Source organism: Rhopalosiphum maidis, chromosome 2 (genome assembly GCF_003676215.2).
Source record: "Rhopalosiphum maidis isolate BTI-1 chromosome 2, ASM367621v3, whole genome shotgun sequence".
Lineage (NCBI taxonomy): Eukaryota > Metazoa > Arthropoda > Insecta > Hemiptera > Aphididae > Rhopalosiphum > Rhopalosiphum maidis.
This window is the reverse complement of record NC_040878.1, coordinates 83408799-83427747: the sequence shown is the minus strand read 5'-3', so window position 1 is coordinate 83427747 and position 18949 is coordinate 83408799. Positions and strand designations below refer to the sequence as shown.

General features: G+C 28.2%; 1 protein-coding gene across 2 annotated transcripts; it reads left to right on the top strand.

The window, feature by feature from the left end:
* Positions 1-12270: 12270 nt before the first annotated feature.
* Positions 12271-18783, top strand: LOC113554811 (coronin-2B-like). Of its 2 annotated transcripts, XM_026958857.1 has the most exons (14): positions 12271-12428; positions 13288-13384; positions 13478-13675; positions 13747-13863; positions 13934-14083; positions 14402-14566; positions 14660-14881; positions 14981-15067; positions 15159-15281; positions 15949-16066; positions 16139-16266; positions 16340-16450; positions 16612-16686; positions 17169-18783. In XM_026958857.1, the coding sequence occupies exons 2-14, from the start codon at positions 13370-13372 to the stop codon at positions 17307-17309; spliced, it is 1650 nt and encodes a 549-aa protein (XP_026814658.1). In that variant the 5' UTR covers positions 12271-12428; positions 13288-13369; the 3' UTR covers positions 17310-18783. The 2 variants fall into 2 exon arrangements, with proteins under 2 accessions (XP_026814658.1, XP_026814657.1); XM_026958856.1 differs by lacking the exon at positions 13288-13384 and having other exon boundaries at positions 12327-12428.
* The last annotated feature ends 166 nt before the right edge of the window (positions 18784-18949 follow it).

Here is an 18949-nt window from a genome sequence, read left to right as displayed (position 1 = left end):
GTCGTTTCAATTCGGTAACTCTTCTTACGAGTATATTGTTCGAAGTGTCGCCGAATTTCGCAACGTCGACCGACGGAAATATTGTTATTAAATCTCATTGTTTCCAGTGCAATTGTATATTATGATAACAATAAATAATAATTATAACGTATCGTCGCATTTAAATCGCGTCCACTTTCCCCAATTACACAGTTTTTTTGTACTTTTTTTTTTTAATTGTCGATATTACGTAAACTTAATGCGGATATTTAATTATGCCATTACGCAGACGTTCTTGCGATTTTGTCTCAACCGTCAGAGCATTTATCTAGTAATAATAAATTGTCGTTACGGTCTCGTCGTTGCGCGTTTATTTCATCATTTCAAAACAATATGCATTAATATTATGCATTATTATTTACCATCATTTATAAATGATATACGAGTACATTGCGATGAAACTATTATTGTTATTCATCTTCTTCTTCTTCTTCTTCTTCTTTTAAAAAAAAGTATGTATTTGGAATTTTTTATACAACACGCGCCACGCAAAATACATAATAAGTACTGCACGGACGGAATGTGCAATATAGATTGAACGAGACGCAGATCTTAAACTTTGTTTTTTACATATCTACAGTCTACATTCAGCTGTACGTTACGGTCTTTTAAAATCGATTACAGTGATAAAAAAAGTGCACAATCGATGTGTTATATAGTATGTGTGTATTATGCACCATAATAATAAATAATAATAATGTACACACTATAAGCGCATAAGGTAAAGGATATTGATCGCGACTGCTAATTCGGTTAAATTATTACTGTATAATTACATTAATACTTGCCAACATACAGGACCACCCTTAGGATTTGCGAGGTTTGTATTAAAAATTATAGCAGAGCATAAAGTGTAAAAAAATTCCAATTTTCAACATGTATGTGTATTTATACGTGTCATACGTTAAAATATCATTATTTTTTACTGTTCTTTTATTTCAAATATTATCGAATTTCAAAAGAACAATTCATATCGGTACTGATGAAGCAGTAAAGATTATGAAGTCCTTGAAAAATTGCATCATAAGACTCACAGCAATCGATATTATGGATGAAAGTATTACCATACCATATCTTCAAAAAGCAAATTAATGCATGAAACGAAAAAAGCTTTAGGGTTTTCTGATAGTGCTTATTACAGTGTCGGACGGTTTACTACTATACTTGAATACCCCTCACAACATTATAAAATCTCTGATGGTAAAATTTAGTAACTTATTAGGTCATGATATAAAGTGTATAGCTAATTTACTTCTAAGAAATCCTTTAGTTATTTCTCTGTGAAGCATACAATTTTAAATGTAACAATAATTTTTAAATCCAATTTTTCCAATTTTTTTTTTTTCAAATTTAAAGGTCTGGGTTCTGTATCACTTTTCGACCTGTGCCTATACAGGTTATACAATATGTACTCTAACGTCATTAAAATCTACAGTTTTAATAAAAATTTTAAAAATTTTCAAGCTTTATACGCAATTACAATACTTTTACGTTTAATGTTTATATAATAACAACCAAAGTTATTGTTCTTGAACATGGAAAATTAAGCAAACACAATCGGTTTGAATAGATCACGGTTCACAGTATTATACATTTTTACATTATTCTTTTAAACTATATACCTACCAATAACAAATAACAACATTGAAATATTAAAAAATATTACGCCGTATTTCACATACAATAGCAACTTAATAAGCCTCGCGACGGACGTTATTCCCATAGACCTTGTACTCGTGAAGGGGAACAGCCCAAGGCCGTACCTAGAGAGAATGTTCGTGTCAACCCCCTCTAGGTACGGCCTTGGGAAGAAGGGTTAAAATGGTAAAGGATACTGTGATCTCTATACTATTTTTAGCATCTTAACGCATAAACATAAATATGAAATTGTGATTTTATAATGTTGTCCAGTTATCACAGTCGATACCAGGCGAGATTCGTTGTGTTTTAAGTGACACTTTTTAAGCGTAATCGGAAGTAGGGGAACTAAGTCCCTTAAGTCCACCTCACATTAACTTCTGTTATTTCTAGGTTTATGGTTATTAGTCATTACTTATTCCTGATCGTTTAATATAGGAAATTCGTATTGTACAATATAATATTTATCGAGACGTGTATCTGATATAAATGATGTATTTTATATATTTTAAACACATAACCATAAATTTTTTAATATTATCTTTAACAGGAGATATTTATTCGGATAAGAGTTTTTTTTTTAATCATAACGGTTGTCGAGTGCTAAGATAAATTAAACGGGTTATAACATTAAATTCGGGATTCAGTGAATTTATTAAATCTATAACGTTTTTGTGTATTTTGTTTATTGTTATATAACGTATAACGAATTTTTAATATCATATTATAAATATACCAAACTGAAAATAACTGTTAATCGTAAATATTTGTGGTTATATATCAAAATATTAAGAAACTGAGTTGTAATGATTTTTATCTAAACGTATTTTCACTTTTCACAATCATTAAAATTGCTAAGACTAGAAAATACCACTTTTGAAAATTTTTGTCGCTCCAAAAAAGTGTTTTTATTATTAAAAAATATAAAACCAATACCTATCCCGAAATGTACTTAGCTTCACTCTATAAAAATGTAGAATCATTTTGAAACGAGTGTAGTTAATGAAGATATCACTTATTTAAATTGTTCTAGTCTCTTTTGTAATTTAATTATATAATCATCAGACTCATTTCAAATGTATTGTAATTTCACACACACAGGCGTGCGCAGACCTGAATTTCAGGGGGTGCCTGCAATTTTTTCGGGCCCTTTTCTCAATTCAGGCCCTCTTTTAACAATACATGAACAAATTTTAATAAATTATAATAATGGACGAATAAACATTACTTACATTATATCACATATATTAATCAGTGGTATTACTAGTACCAAATTATATAACATTTTATTAGATAGTTGGATCTAAAATCTATTTTCAAGATGATTGGCAATATTTATTTATTATTTTTACTTTTGTAGTCAATAACATTTAGCTGTTATAATCGTAATAAGTTTTGCCACGCAAATTTAAAATATTTTACGTTGTATTATTTTTTTTTTCCCCGAAACATAATTTCTTTTACCACATATTTTAGAAAAAATACCATTTTTATTCTAGTAACATTAGTTAAAATACGGACCCATATATATGCTATATATGACTTAAATTTTAGGGCCCCAATTACATGTCGAGGGGTGCCCAGGCACACCCGAAACCCACGTGCGCGCGCCTATGTTCACGCATGTTAATCAATAGCTATAAGTTGCACGTAGGATATTGTATTTCATTCTTTTTCTTTTAATCATTATTAACGAACGGTTGTTATTATTATCTTATGTATATAATTGGGCCTTGGTCGTTCAAAACTTAGATAAATAATATATTATAATATAAACGGTGATAAAATAATCGAATCAATAAATAAAAAAAAATGTCTGTATTTTTATCGGTGACAAAAAAAAGTAACACACCACTACTATTTTGTTACGCAAACAAACAATGTATAAACCCGTCATAATATATAAAAGGTTATCAAAAACAGGACAATATAACTTCATTTTTTTTATTATTAAATATGAATTACATAATTAATTACGTTGCGTCGTGTCTGTACAACATTTGGAGGACCAATACTCCATTAGCCTCATATCCATATACATATTAAATACAAATATTAATCATTATGTGTGTATATTACATTTAATATACCTAACCTATAAATTATATAATGAAATATTTCGAATTAAAAAAAAAAAAAACGTTAATATTATACTACATGTTTATGTTTTTATAGGAAAAATGGGGCGATCAATACGTTCGTATCTATGTTATTATCAAGTATATGAGTTACACGTGCATAGACGATCGCACAAAACATTTCATAACGTACTGCTAATACAATGATGATGATGATGATGATAATTACTAATAAGATACCTTGACGGTCTACACTGTACAGTGTACGCGTACATGTCGTTATACAATGCGTACAATCTAGAAATTAGTTATAACTTAAAGGCCAGATATTATAGATAATATATATATATATATGTATATGTATTTATTATAAAAATTGTTAAAACCATATTTAAACATTTTAATACACTACAAATTATTATGTGGAATTCAACTTAGGACACACTATACACGGTACGCTTATTATTCATATTATAAATATGTCGTTGTGACTGACAGGGTCGTTGGAATTTTTATATCACGTACTTGCATATATAATATCGCCGGCTGTAGGCTCAATACTAGAATGAACGAGCGAAATGATCATGTAATAACATATTTTACAATTTTTTGTTGTAACTCAATGACACCGTGCTTAAATATAAAAAAATGCATTTATTAGTTAATTTGTCTGTCTTCTGATCAAACTGAAATGTATAATAAATATTATTTATTCGTCGTGTAAGTAATTAATAATTATATAATTTGTAAATTACCATTTAAATACTTTAAGTAAATAAACAAAGGGAAAACCGGTAAACCACAAAAAGAAAATAAAAAGTATAAAAGATATTTTTTACTTACTCCAATATAACAAGTAATATTCTCATATTTCAAATAAAAAAATAAATAACAAAATATATTGTTAATTATATATTTGTATAGAATCATACAAAATATTTATTGCAAATTAAAAATATATTACATTTGTAGTATATATATATATTAGAACCTAATGTGTACAGTGTACACTGTACCTACTATACTTACTTAAATGCGTTAATTTTTAATTTAATACTAATCAAACTTGTTTGAAAATCAAAATTGCGTGATTCAATCTAGTTTGTAACTGTACCTACCTACAATTCTTACGATCAGTCTTGGCCGTTTTGTGCATTAATTTCGTATTTTTAATGAAATAATAAATAATAGAAATATAGAACGCCATATTATAATATGTGTTTTCACCCATTTTCATATTTTTAACGATGAAAAAAAAGGTAAAAATTATGAATTATCGTTTTTCCATTTTTACACAATCGACTTTATTATAAAATACAATATATAATACTGCGTTTTTATAAAATCTATTATTATTATTTTTAAAAAAAATACAGTTTAATACGCCCCTTCTAGTTTCTACCATGACTTTTTAATGATCCTAACGACCTATTTTTAAGAAAAAGGTCACGTTTAATAATATACTTAATTTATTGTCTATATATAACCAAGGCTTTTAGTATAGCATCCCTTTTTAATTTTTATCATAAACATATATTATATGTATACATTTTATAATATTACATTATTTTATGGTGTACTGTTATTACTATGCGACGCATAACGGCATAAATGCATAACTACTATAAACTATCCTCCAGTTAAGTTTTTATGCGGACAATCAAGTAACGACGCAATGAGTATACAGTAGTACAAATGTAATGTAGTGAGTTTATATGTGGCATAAATGTATGTGTATAAAAGACAAAAAGAGAGAGAGAAAGAGAGAGAGAGAGTTATAAACTCAATCTTAACTCCTAAGATAAAAATAACAGATAATAAAAATAGGCCTGATGAACGATGATGAAAGAAAAAAAATATTTACCTGACCATTGACCAATTATAAAAATAAATTATAGCTAATGTGTCAATATATTATAATTCATTAAACATAAAAAATATATACCAATGTAGAAATCCAAATTAATCAATACTAGAAACTTTTAAATCTTAATTACTGAGTTTCATGCTTAGGTAAGAAAAAAAATGTAAATAAAAGTCATCTTGAGAGACCGGTTTAATGAAACGATGTAAATATCAAACAAACTAGACTGAATCAGAGTACTAACTTTTAATTAATAATACAACCAGGATCAGTGCCTTTAACAACAAAATAATGTTTATTTTCCATTGGAATCGATCAATCGATAATGAACGTATAATATTATAACATTGTGGCCTGTATTATACAGTCTCAACCGGCCAAACTCGAAATTTGTTGATTTCGTATGTGCACGTTTATTTGCCTATTAATAATAACCAGGGGACGGCATGTTAAACATTTACGTACTATATTATAATTTTTATATTATATTTGTTCATAAAACACCCCTATTACAGTATTTTGTAGTTCTTTTACTACACAATTATTTCTAAATTTTGACCCCACCCGATTCGTCCGTTCCTTATTAGTGTTAAAATACCTATTATTAAAACAAATCTTTAAATGTTATTGAAAAAAATTGAAGCATTAACGTATATAATAATAATATATAATAACATACTGTTTGTTTTAGTATTATCTTGTACACAGTGGTTGCAAGCTCAGCAATTCATAAAAAATGAATTATAACAATGATTATTAATCATATAATACCTAGTTATATTTAATGATTTATGTATTTTACATAACCACTTTTATTATTGTGCTTATATTTGTAATTGTTTTTTTATAATTAAAGATACATATATATACACGTATATGATGCCATAATTTATGTATTATTAATTTATTTATAATAGGATTAATGAGCCTCACAAATTTATTATTTTAACATTATCCACTAAAAAATATTTATTTTCAATTGAAAAAATACTCATGCCTACTTACCTATTTATAATGGTGAATAATACTTGTTAATTAATAACTGCTAGTACAAAATAATATTTAATAACCATAGTTTTTATAGTTTTTAAAATCCAAAATAAATAAGCTAAGCTACTGGGAAATATTATATTCATTTAAATCTATCTTTAGATATGTAATAATCATAACTATAACAAGGAATGGATTTCGTTTTAATAATTAAAACAGATATACATTGATATTTGATATACACTGGTTGTATTTATTACACACATATATAGCATTACATACATCAGTCTTTACATTATTAAAATTTTAAAATTAATAAACAGATAAAATACAAATATTATAAACTATTCTAAAAATAAATTTAAAACTATTATTGTCTATTATTACTATTTTGCTAGTGTTAACAACAAATAGTTTCGTAAGTTTACTAAATCTAAGCATATATTTATCAACGTATTCATAGATATCGCTTATATAACAGTTATAGTAATAAATTATTGATATATTTTGCAATTCATATTTCATGGACGTGAAATACAATGGGTACAGCGAATAAAAATCCAATAACTTACTACAGTTTAGTCAATATTTATTTTGGTCATATAGTCGCTTGGTTATTCCTTTTATACATATAGCTTATATAAATATTGAATATATTATTATATAGTATATCTAAATAATTTAGGTACATGAAACAATCTAAAACGTTGAGAACGAACCATTTAAAATGATATTTGTTTAAAATAATAATACAGGTGTGTTACGTGTAGTATGTACAATGGTGGCAACATGCAGTGGCGTGGTGAACGACATTAGTCTAATGCAATTGTTTAGCCCTAGAAATTTATCTTGAATTTAAAAATTAAAACTTGTGTGGATGGATGTATAATTAATTATCATAGTATTTATATATATATATATATATTAAACTGTTAATGACCTACATACTATAACAAAAATTCTCAATAAACATTCAAGTATTCAGCATTCAGCAATTATATGTTATGTTGTAGGAGGTAATGGGTGGGTCATTGTTCATATATCTTATGCCTTGTGTTTGAAATATGCTTGCCACGCCACTAATAAATAATAATGTGTCAAAGTATCTACACATATAATATGTATTTTTCATAAAATATTTTAATCTATGTACGTACGACGTAGCTATGTGATAAAATAAAGTCGTGTGTGTTAGAGTGTGTAAGTATACTCTAAAAATCCCGAAACTTAAAATTTACTAATGCATTATATATATATATATATATATGTTATAGAATATAGATACTAGGTAGTACTGAGAGTAGATATTTTACCTAAAAAGTTGAATTTTCGACTGCTTAGTATATAAGTGTAAGTAAGTGTGTAAGTATCAATCAGAGCAATCAGTTACATCTATAGTTGTTATAAAAACTGTTTCTGCAGTACAAGTAGGTATAATAATTAATATTATACTTATACTGAACGATACATATAATATGATACATGGTTAATTATGAGTTTATGGCTCTTATTAGACTAAAAATCCAAAATCATACCAGTAATATGATTTTTATATTATAAAACGCCTAATCGACAAATCTTAATAGGTAGTTAATTTTACATATCATAGTAGATTGACGATGGCGATACCATATAATATAATATCCTGTATATGACATATTATGTTAACTTTATTTTTTACAAGCACTTGTATTATGTAAAACTTCTTATTAACTACAGAGTATAATAAACAATTCTGCTCAAAATCATTTTTGGCTATAATAATATTTGGGAACCAATAGCAGGATGAAAGTGCAACGCCCATTTAACAATCCAATTAAATTATTTATTTTTTTGTCTATGAATTATAAACATAATTTGCGTCATGTATCCGATACATGACATGTCACATCATATTATTTGAATAAAAATAATATAATAGCTTATAAGTTTAGTAGCCTATTATAATATCAACAGAATAATTATTTTGTTAATTTTCGTATAATATCTAATACAATCAAATCATATAAAGGTAATAAAACGTTTTCTTTTTTATATAATTATTTTAATAGTCAATTATTATATACTATTAATTAATATTATTTTTCGTGGTCTATGAATTTGTATGCCGTTATGTATGCGTTACAACCTGATAGTCAATTTAGATGATTGCTTGTAAAAAAAAGTAATAATTATCAACTAGGAGGATCTGTGTAAAAACATAAAATAAACATTATAACTGGTGTCTAGTATAAATTATATTGTTTACTTCCTGAGTATTATAATACTATAATATTTCATTATTATATGAACACTCCTATACGGTCTAAAGGAGCATGTCCCCCGCAGTTGCATTCCCCTACGGCACTGCTACTGATGACCACCACCGTTAATAATATAATAATATATCAATCTAATAAATTGTAATACTATTAATATAGTAATATTATACATAGATATTATAAAATATAATATATATTGACATATCGTACATTAATGACAATATTGTTTACGTGTGAATTAAATAATTCACAGTTAACTTTAAAGTCAAATCGCAAATCTTTATTGGTTTAATTTTACGAATTCGCGTTTTTATAATACATTATAATACACAATTATACTATGTAATATTCACTATGCAAACGGCAGTACGGCATAGTTACCCATATTAATTATAAGTTATTACGTAATACTTACGATAAAAAAATAGTCATTAATCACTATATCATCTTAAAATTAAATTTGTAATTTTCAAAAATCATATTATAAACGAATTCGTGTAATCAAAATCCTGGAAAATATATCTAAGTAATATCTACAATAGGAAGTTGGTACACATAATTCTTAAAGAATTTCATTCAAAATCTACATCTATAGATAAAAAAAATGCATTTCGTAATCCTATTTTTATTTGATTAACTATAGACAATTTAATATTTATCTCTATGGCTGTACATTAAATGTACAGAAAATTAAAATTAATAATCTTTTACCGAGCATTATGTTCATACAATTATCAAACAAAGAAACTGTTTGTTTTTTAAACTTTTCAACGACCGACCTAATAAAATTAAAATAAATATTTATGCATATTAATATTTAGTTGTTAGTTGGCTTAACCTTATGAAGATTTGTCAGATTTTTAGTGGACTCGTCGTACGTTGTACCTCCAGTGGTATGTGAGCCACAGCGTATCTCGACCAAGGGCGTATTTAGGGGGGGTTGAATGGGTGATATGGGTGTTAGAACACCAATCGGCCGTATTTTGTTTTATTTGACCAAATTCCAAAACTTACTCACGAAGTGCAAGAAATAATAATTGTAGTTCTATTATTTTTCTTACAATTCACATTTCACAGGCTGTTAGTCATATTGGCAACGATGTTTGTCACTACATCTAAGAGTCAAGAGTCAACGCTCCTTTTCAACTATCCGTAAACTTAAAAGTTATTTAAGAAATACCGCTGGTGCTGGAGAAAACAGGCTGAATAGCTTAGGATTAATGAATATCCATAGATATGTACCTATATCTACAGCAGAGAGGTTATTGATGAACTTGCTCTCCAATGCCGTCGTTTATAACTCAAATAAGTAATCATAATATGTGTATCATTATTACATTCATTATATTCAATATCATGTTTTTTTAATACTATAGATTGTAGTTGTTGATTTAGTATTATAAAATGTATTATTTATTTTATGTGATTTAAAATATAAAAGTTATTATTTTAGTTCGGTCTGGGACGTTTTGACGCCGATTAATATTTCTATACATTTGAAATTAGAATTGTATTGTTAACTATTACAATTAATTTGAAATAAAGACATGTTTATAGTTAGTTATAAAAATGTACTTGAAAAATTATTACAAGATATAATAAAAATATAAATATATATATATAGCAAAAAATTAAACTTGCAATTCAAAATATTATAGCAATAGTTGGTTATAAAAATATACTTAAATAATTATTTCAAAATATAGTAAAATAATTGTTATTTTAAATATATGAAATATTAGTTGGCGCCAAAACGGCAGCGCCAAAACGTCCGTGTCCGATTTTAGTTATAGTATAAAAGTTTTATACAATTTGTAGATCTTACGCATTACATAAACTTGTAACCGAATTACAAGCGAATAATGCACAATTACAGAGTCAACTACTGGATATTCAAGTGAGTAATACTGTAATACTAAATATACACTACTGTAAACGAAAGCTTAAGCAATACAAATACACGTGAAAAAACGGGTCATAGCTCAGAAGCTAGTTCTAGCCCTCCAAAGAAACTGATAATAATATCATTAAAACAGTATCAAAAATAAATAAACCACCACCAATTATCAATTATTTTCCGAGGCAAAAAGAGTTCACAGAGAGAGGAAAACGGGCTCTTTAAAATTTGTCTAATAGAGGGAAAGAACAGGACAGTTAATACAATCATTAGTGCAACTAGTACCTAACAACCTAACCTTGAGCAGAGACTATTTTATGGAGTACCGATTTGCATAAGCGGTTGTAAATAGATAGCAGATTATGATCAGTATATCTAACCTGTGTACATCAAAACATGACTAATCTTTAAGGATTGAAATCGTAGTTAACACAAATAAATTGGTAAAATATAAACATTTTTTTTTTTTTTAAACAGACATCGTTGTCGACGTTAAATTCGACAATAATGTAATTATTAATAATTATTCATTCCAAATAAAGTTGGAAATTAATATATTAAGTTAAAATCAATGAAATTAAATGTGAACGTAACGTATCTACTTGTTGGCACAAATAATGTCTGATGTCATGCGCTGTTGGAGATGTTTTCGGCGTGAAATTCGACTTAAAATATCAGTAGATAATCCTATCACGAAAGTGAATGATTTGAATTTAAAAAATATCACATTTTCGAAGGGAGGAATCGGGAAATCCATATCTATATAATATGGAAATGACGATTGACAACAGTAGGCGATTTTGGGTCAAGCTCGACACGCGACGGTCTCACCCCATCGTCAGGGAAAACCGCAACGAGTGTGTGCGCGTATAGGGGATGATTGGAGGGGGTGGTTTCTTTGTGATTAAATGTCGATATCCCGAATTTCCCGACTTACGACAAGGAACAATCTGCGTTGGGGCGCCAATGATGGGCGACGATGGAGAAAAATGGCCGATACCCGTCACCCGACCCGACGCCGCTGAAAAGATAATCGGACAGCAGTCTCCTGATATTCATTATTCACCCGAAACGGACGGCGCCACGATAATGCGATATTTTCGAGTCATAATAATGATACGTTATCGGTTACCGGGTATCGCGTCGTAGCGCCGTCGTGTTTACGTTTACATAATATTATTATTATTATCCGCGGTCACGCGACGCGGCCCCGACGCAAGGTTGTCGACCCCTTCCCGTTGTGTACCGTAACCGCGGTTGAGCGCGACAACCACCCGCGCCCTGTCGCCCACGCATGCGCAGGACGCACGCACTCGTGACGGCCACACGGACGCGGGACGGGGGGTACAACAACACACCTCCGCCGCACCGCTGCGCCGCCGAAGCCGCCACCTGGCGCCGACGATTCCGTCACTCGAGCCCCACAGTTCACAGCGTCGTCGATAGACGTCGATTGCGCGGTGCTCTGTTTCCGCTTTTTTCGTACGTAATTTCGCGCGCCATTTCTCCCAAACTATATTTTCCTTTATTTATGAAGCTGATATAAAATCAACTGCAGCATGGGCACTCTGGACAAACACTGCACCGGCTATAAAATCGACGACGTGTTCAAGTCCAACGCCCTGGTAGACATCAGGGCTTGCAACAAGCCCGTGGTCAAGGTAATGAATCGCGAATGATTTGACTGGCATTAGACACTTGTTTAGTCCGCGATTTGTCGTTTTGCTGGCCGAATTTGAATTGCATTACGTGTGCTATTGTTATTATTTGTAATCGTTTTCACCAATAGTATCGGTACGCGACGAAGACGACGACATCGACAAGTCCTTTGGTACCCATCATCTAGTAGTACCTAAAAGAAGACTGTACTGTTAGTATGCCTACCCAGTCGTTACGGTATAAGTGCACTTAGCTTCTCACAACTCGTTACAGGTTTCTGCACGATCCAACCGATAGGTAACAACAATATTATTGTTGTCGTAGTTGCTTACACGGGCTCGAAATCAATGTTTCTCTGCTTGACATGATTTCGGCGAAGTTCATAATACACTGTACGTCATTGTACAATAGAGTAATAGACAAAAGGTTAGGTAGTAGGACGTTAAATCATTTAGGTGTATATGATACTTAGTTGGTTGTAAAATACATTTTGTAGCGTGTAATTTATCGAGAGAGAGAAAGGGCAGCGGCGATATGTGTTCAATTATGTTCTTGCATTATTCATGAAATCATGAATATTATTTCATGCGTCGAGTACCTACCTACCTACCTATCATCATATTTTATCTTGCAGCGAATGTTCGTATATTCTTACATACAACATAATATCGTCATAATGATTATGATTTATTTAAGAAGTCAGACGAGAGTGTTGGATTAGATTAGAAGCTTTTCTCTGTAGACTTAAAGATTTTTATTATTTTTATTTTCTATATGAATAGTGTGAATGTATACAGTAGTTAATCCTTTGTCGTAGAATATAAAAGTAATATTATTATTTTGTTTTGTTTTTTTTTTCAGTTTTATGTGCTTAAATTTTTCCTAGTGTTTTGTTTTTGAAATGCATGAATTCCAGATATTATTTTAACAACATACTATCAACATGACAAATAATACGGTACAATTTAATATACCTAATTTATAATGTTATTAATTTATTTTTGCAAATATTTTATGAAGTTTAAAACTATTATTATATTATATTTATTAGTCATTGTTCCGTGGAGTACGAAGTTCAAAGTTTCGTCATGTCTATGGATCCCCGTCCAGGCGAGAAGAATTGTATGACAATATACCGATCACTCGTAATGCTCATGACTCTAATTTTTGTGCTGCCAACCCAAAATTTGTTGCCATTGTGACTGAAGTAGCTGGTGGTGGAGCATTTGTAGTATTACCAATCAATAAGGTATTGACTAATATAAAATATTAGTTGTAATAATGTTATATGAATAATTTCTAATCCTTGTTTGGTTTTAGACTGGTCGTTTAGATTTAAATACCAGCAAAGTTACTGGCCATAGAGGTCAAGTTTTAGATGTAAAATGGAACCCATTCAATGATAACATAATTGCTTCTTGTTCTGATGACTGTACTGTAAGTCATTTGTGTCATAAAATTTATTTTTATCTATTCAATTCTTTAATTTTTAAATAATTTTTCATAGATTAAACTGTGGTATATACCAGACAGTGGTCTAAGTTGCAATTTGAATGAATGGCTAATAGAGTTACGCGGACATCGTCGTAGAGTAGGTTACATTGAATGGCACCCAACTGCAGAAAATGTCATAGCTAGCTCCGGTTTTGATTACTTGGTAAGAAAGAATATTTATTTAAAAAAATTAACTCGTACCATAATTTATAATATAACAGATACAGTTCTACTATAGTATAGTACATTGTATTATGTAGGATATCAGGATATATTGTATATCAATTTATATGCTCAAGTATATTTTATAACTTAAATAAATATAGTCGAATATTGTTTACAGCTATATTTTAATATTTTGTTAGTTTTCACTTTGTTTTGTGTTTATTTTATTTATATTTTTATTATTATGTACTGAAAACAATTTGAACAAAAAAAATATTTGTAATTTTAATCTTTACTATTCTTATTTATACAACAGGTTATGTTATGGGATGCAGGAACTGGTCAAATTTTAAATACAATTGATTGTCATCCAGATATTGTACATTCATTAGCGTTCAATAGAGATGGTACTAGATTAGCGACAACTTGCAAAGATAAAAAAATTAGATCGATTGATCCTAGATCTGGATTAGTGGTTTCAGTAAGTAAATATATTATTTTAATTCTTACAATAATAAAATATATATGTATATATTTACCTATATATTCTAATCATATCTTTCATATTTTTTAGGAGGGAATTTGTCATGAAGGATCACGTTCATGCAAGGTAATTTATTTGGATAATGAGCGATTATTGACCACAGGTTTTTCAACGTATTCAGATAGACAGATAGCTATTTGGAATCATACAGATTTATCTGAACCTTTGCATCGTGTAAACATTGATTCATCGTCAGGAATCTTATTCCCATACTATGACTATGACACAAGGATGGTTTACTTAGCTGGAAAAGTTAGTTAGAATATAGTTATATACTTATATTTTAGAATAATTATTTATTTTGTTGGACCGACATATTAATTTATTGATAAAAATATGTGATATTTTTAGGGTGATGGCAATATAAGATATTATGAAATAGTTGACGAATCACCATATATACATTTTTTAAATCAATTTATATCTGGTTGCCCACAGGTTAGTTGTTTGTTAAGTTTAAAACAATATTTATCATAGCATAGTATATTTATTTTAAAATTAAAATTATACATAATTATTTTATTTTTAGAAAGGATTTGGAATGATGCTTAAACGTGGCTGTAATGTGAGTCGTTGTGAAATTATGCGATTTTATAAGTTACATACTACTCGTAATGTCTGTGAACCAATTTCAATGATTGTTCCAAGAAAGGTTAGATAATAATATAAATATACTAAGTATAGATTTTAAAAGACCAAATCCATAGAAATATCCAATATAATTGTATTTAAATTCATATACATAGTGAATGTTTTATACTTTTATAGGTATTGCATATTTTTAATGAAAAAAAAAAAATACTAAAAAAACACTATAATAAAAGTATTTGATATTTTCTCCCATGTACAGAAAAAACATTGTATTATATTTATTTTTTGGCAGGCACTGTATTATGTAATTAATATAGTGCAGCAATAAAATCATTCTAATACAGTAAATTCCCGTTACAACGAAAGTTATAGAAGTCCCCTGCCAATAATCAGGGTTTATAAAGAGCTTATTTGAATTTTTGTTACAATAAAATTTTCGTTATAACGAAAAAAAATTCGGTCCCCTGGAATTTGTTGTAACGGGATTTTACTGTATATCAAAAAATATGGTTTATTCCGTAATTCAAAATATTATTTATTTATTTGTTTATGTTTAGTTGCAACTGTAATGCAAAATAGTTATGAAAATAATCAATACAATCAAATAACGTTAATCAATATATTTTTTTCCGCAATTTTAAGATACAAATGTTGATACTATGTGGAATTAAAAAAATTTAAATTAACATAATATTATTTTACTACTTTTTTGTAATGATTTATTTTAGAGTGACCAGTATCAACATGACTTGTATCCTGACACGGCTGCTCCAGTACCAGCATTGAGTGCCCAAGAATGGTTTAATGGAATTAGCAAACCACCAGTTTTAATGTCAATGAAAACAGGTATGTGATAATTGTTTTGCTGTAGTAAAACTAAAAGTTGTTCTGTTATTAATTAATTATTTATATATATAGGGGTTTCAGTAAAAACACACAAACCTCAAGCATTTGTTTCCAACGAGGCCACTCGTAATGACACCAATTATCGTATGAAATTTGCTTTCCTCTCCAAGGAAACAGTGCCTGATTATCGACCACTAGATGTAAATTAATCAATTAAATTTTGTTGGTTAACAATTAATTGATTAAACATTATTCTTTATTTTTCTTATAAAGATGTTGCCAGAAATTGAAAAAAACCAAAAGACTCAAGTTAATCAAAACATGAAATTTCAACAAATACAACAGAAATTGAGTAGTTCATTAGTTGGAAAATTCAGTAATACAGTAAGTTTAAAAATATTACCATTTGTTAGTTTAAAAGTTTTAAAATATTAAGTATTATTGAATATTTTATAAACAAAGCTAGTGTATTTAACCATTTTAACCTCAATTGACATATTTATATTCTATAATTAATGTTTAATTTTGACAATTATTAATTTTAGACTGATGGAGATGACGAATGCAATAATATGAAAGAAAACTCAAATTCCAACGAAATTATGAAAAACGAATATCAGGTTAGTATTCATATTAACTATCTGTATATGTACCTCTGTAAAAAAAAAAGTAGATTATTAAATCATTTAAATTGAAAATATTTGCTATATGCCATTGATTGCAAGTACTAACTTTCTGTTACTTGTTAATTTTTTTTATATATTATGAGATTTAAAAGCATGTAATATCATAGTTTTATGTATAATTTCATCGTATTTTAAGTTGCTTAAGGACATAGAAGTAGATATGATTTATGAATATATTATATATTTTTTATAATGCCATCAAATATATAAACAATTTGAAGTAATCAATTTCAATTTTCACTTTTTTTACTTAAACAAAAAATTATATTTTATGTAATAAACACCTCTGCATAATAACTAAGATAATAAATATTTATGAGAGTTTATTTGCATTTTACTTTGTTTTGTTTTTATATACAATTTTAAGAAACAAATAAAAATATTATTTAATATTTTTTATAACATGATGATTATAGATGAGGAAAGCTTTCACTCGTCAATGTGAAGAACTAAACATGCTCAGAAAACAATTGGCCCACAGAGATCGGCGCATTCAAGACCTAGAGGATCTTGTTTCCACACTTCAATCGCAACTTAAGGTTCAAAGATTACAGTAATCAGTAGATTATTACCTGGTGTAATTCTCTCTATATATTTTTAATACTTTTGAGCTTATGCCTTTTGGCTAAAATTATGGCCCAATGATTATGAAACCTACTTGATTAATCAAATAAGCTTTGAAGCTTTAAGCTGCAACTATTTTTAACTAAGAACAAAATTCAGGGTTGGAACTAAATGTTGGGAAAAAAAGATTCTTTTTTGTACCCTGGTACTTCTGTGATCAAATAATAATTTTGTAAATTTGCAATAATATTTGCATAACCTATAATTTTATTTTTAATTAGGTTATCATTTATATATTAATGTTAAGCAATTTATGTTTTAACCAGTAATTAAACGTAGTTATTTTTTTATTATAAGTTATGATGAATAGAAATTGAGGTGTCATATCAAATAAGAAAATAATGCATTTCTTAAAAATAAAATGCGTATAAAAGATAGTGTTAAAGTAAAGTCAGATGGATTTTGTGTTTGAAGTTATAAAGTTTAGTCAATACTATGTATTTAGTCTTATTATATAGCAATTTTAAAAGACTACAGTTTATTTGGATAAATTATAAAGACAATTATTATTTTACTAGGTATAAAACATTTCGAAATATGACCTGGTATTTTGAGGACTGCTAGTAATAATCAAATCATCATGTCATTTATATCGTACATATATTTTGTTTTATTTTATAGGTAACGCAAAGAATCATCAATAGTTATAATTTACTAAACATTAACTACTATATTATGTTCCATCTTACTAACGCATAACAGCAAATTTTATTCAGAAGAGTCCATTTTACTCATATTTCTAATATTAGAGTGAACTGAGTGTCTTGAGTTATCATGGAACTATCCAGGTTAGAATATTATCTAGGACCCTAGTAAAAAAGGCTTTTTATTATATTTTACTTATAAAATTATTTATTATCAATATACAATTTGCTGTCATGCACTCATGCAGTTATGCTTAAGTATGATGGAGACAACATGTGTGGGTATTACGCCTTCTTAAACATTTTGATTTATATCAAATACAATTATTTTATATCACATTGACCAAAAAATTGATTATCTAATGCGGACTGAACAAATAAAAACATATGCTCCAATTACAAATAATATTACTGTTATACAGAAATCTCAGTATATAGTATAAACTGATATATTATAATATTATATTATTTAAGTTTGTCTCGAAATGCTACAAAATATTTAAGGCTTGTTCTGTAAATGCTTTAATGAGATTGTACTGCTTGTGTTTTGTGTTTTAGAAAGATATTTAACTTTTTTATTATATAGAGATTAATTTAGGATTCATGTTTTTGGCCAACTGTTTATAATATAATATATTACACACATTTTATATCAAATTGTTTGAATTGTAACAAGTCTATAAAACATTATGCACTGTCAGGTTAGACAAAATTACTGCCAATGTGTTTCACATGATATCATTATACCAAATTAATTGGCTCATTAAAAAAAAAATTATCTTTTGTTCAGTGATAATGTTAAATCATACTTAATATTATACAGTAATAAAAATTGTGTGGATTCTTTACAAATAAGAAATTTTGTCTCGTCTGACGCGCTATTAAAATGTTGATTTACATCTATTTTTGTCAAATTTATTGTAACTGTT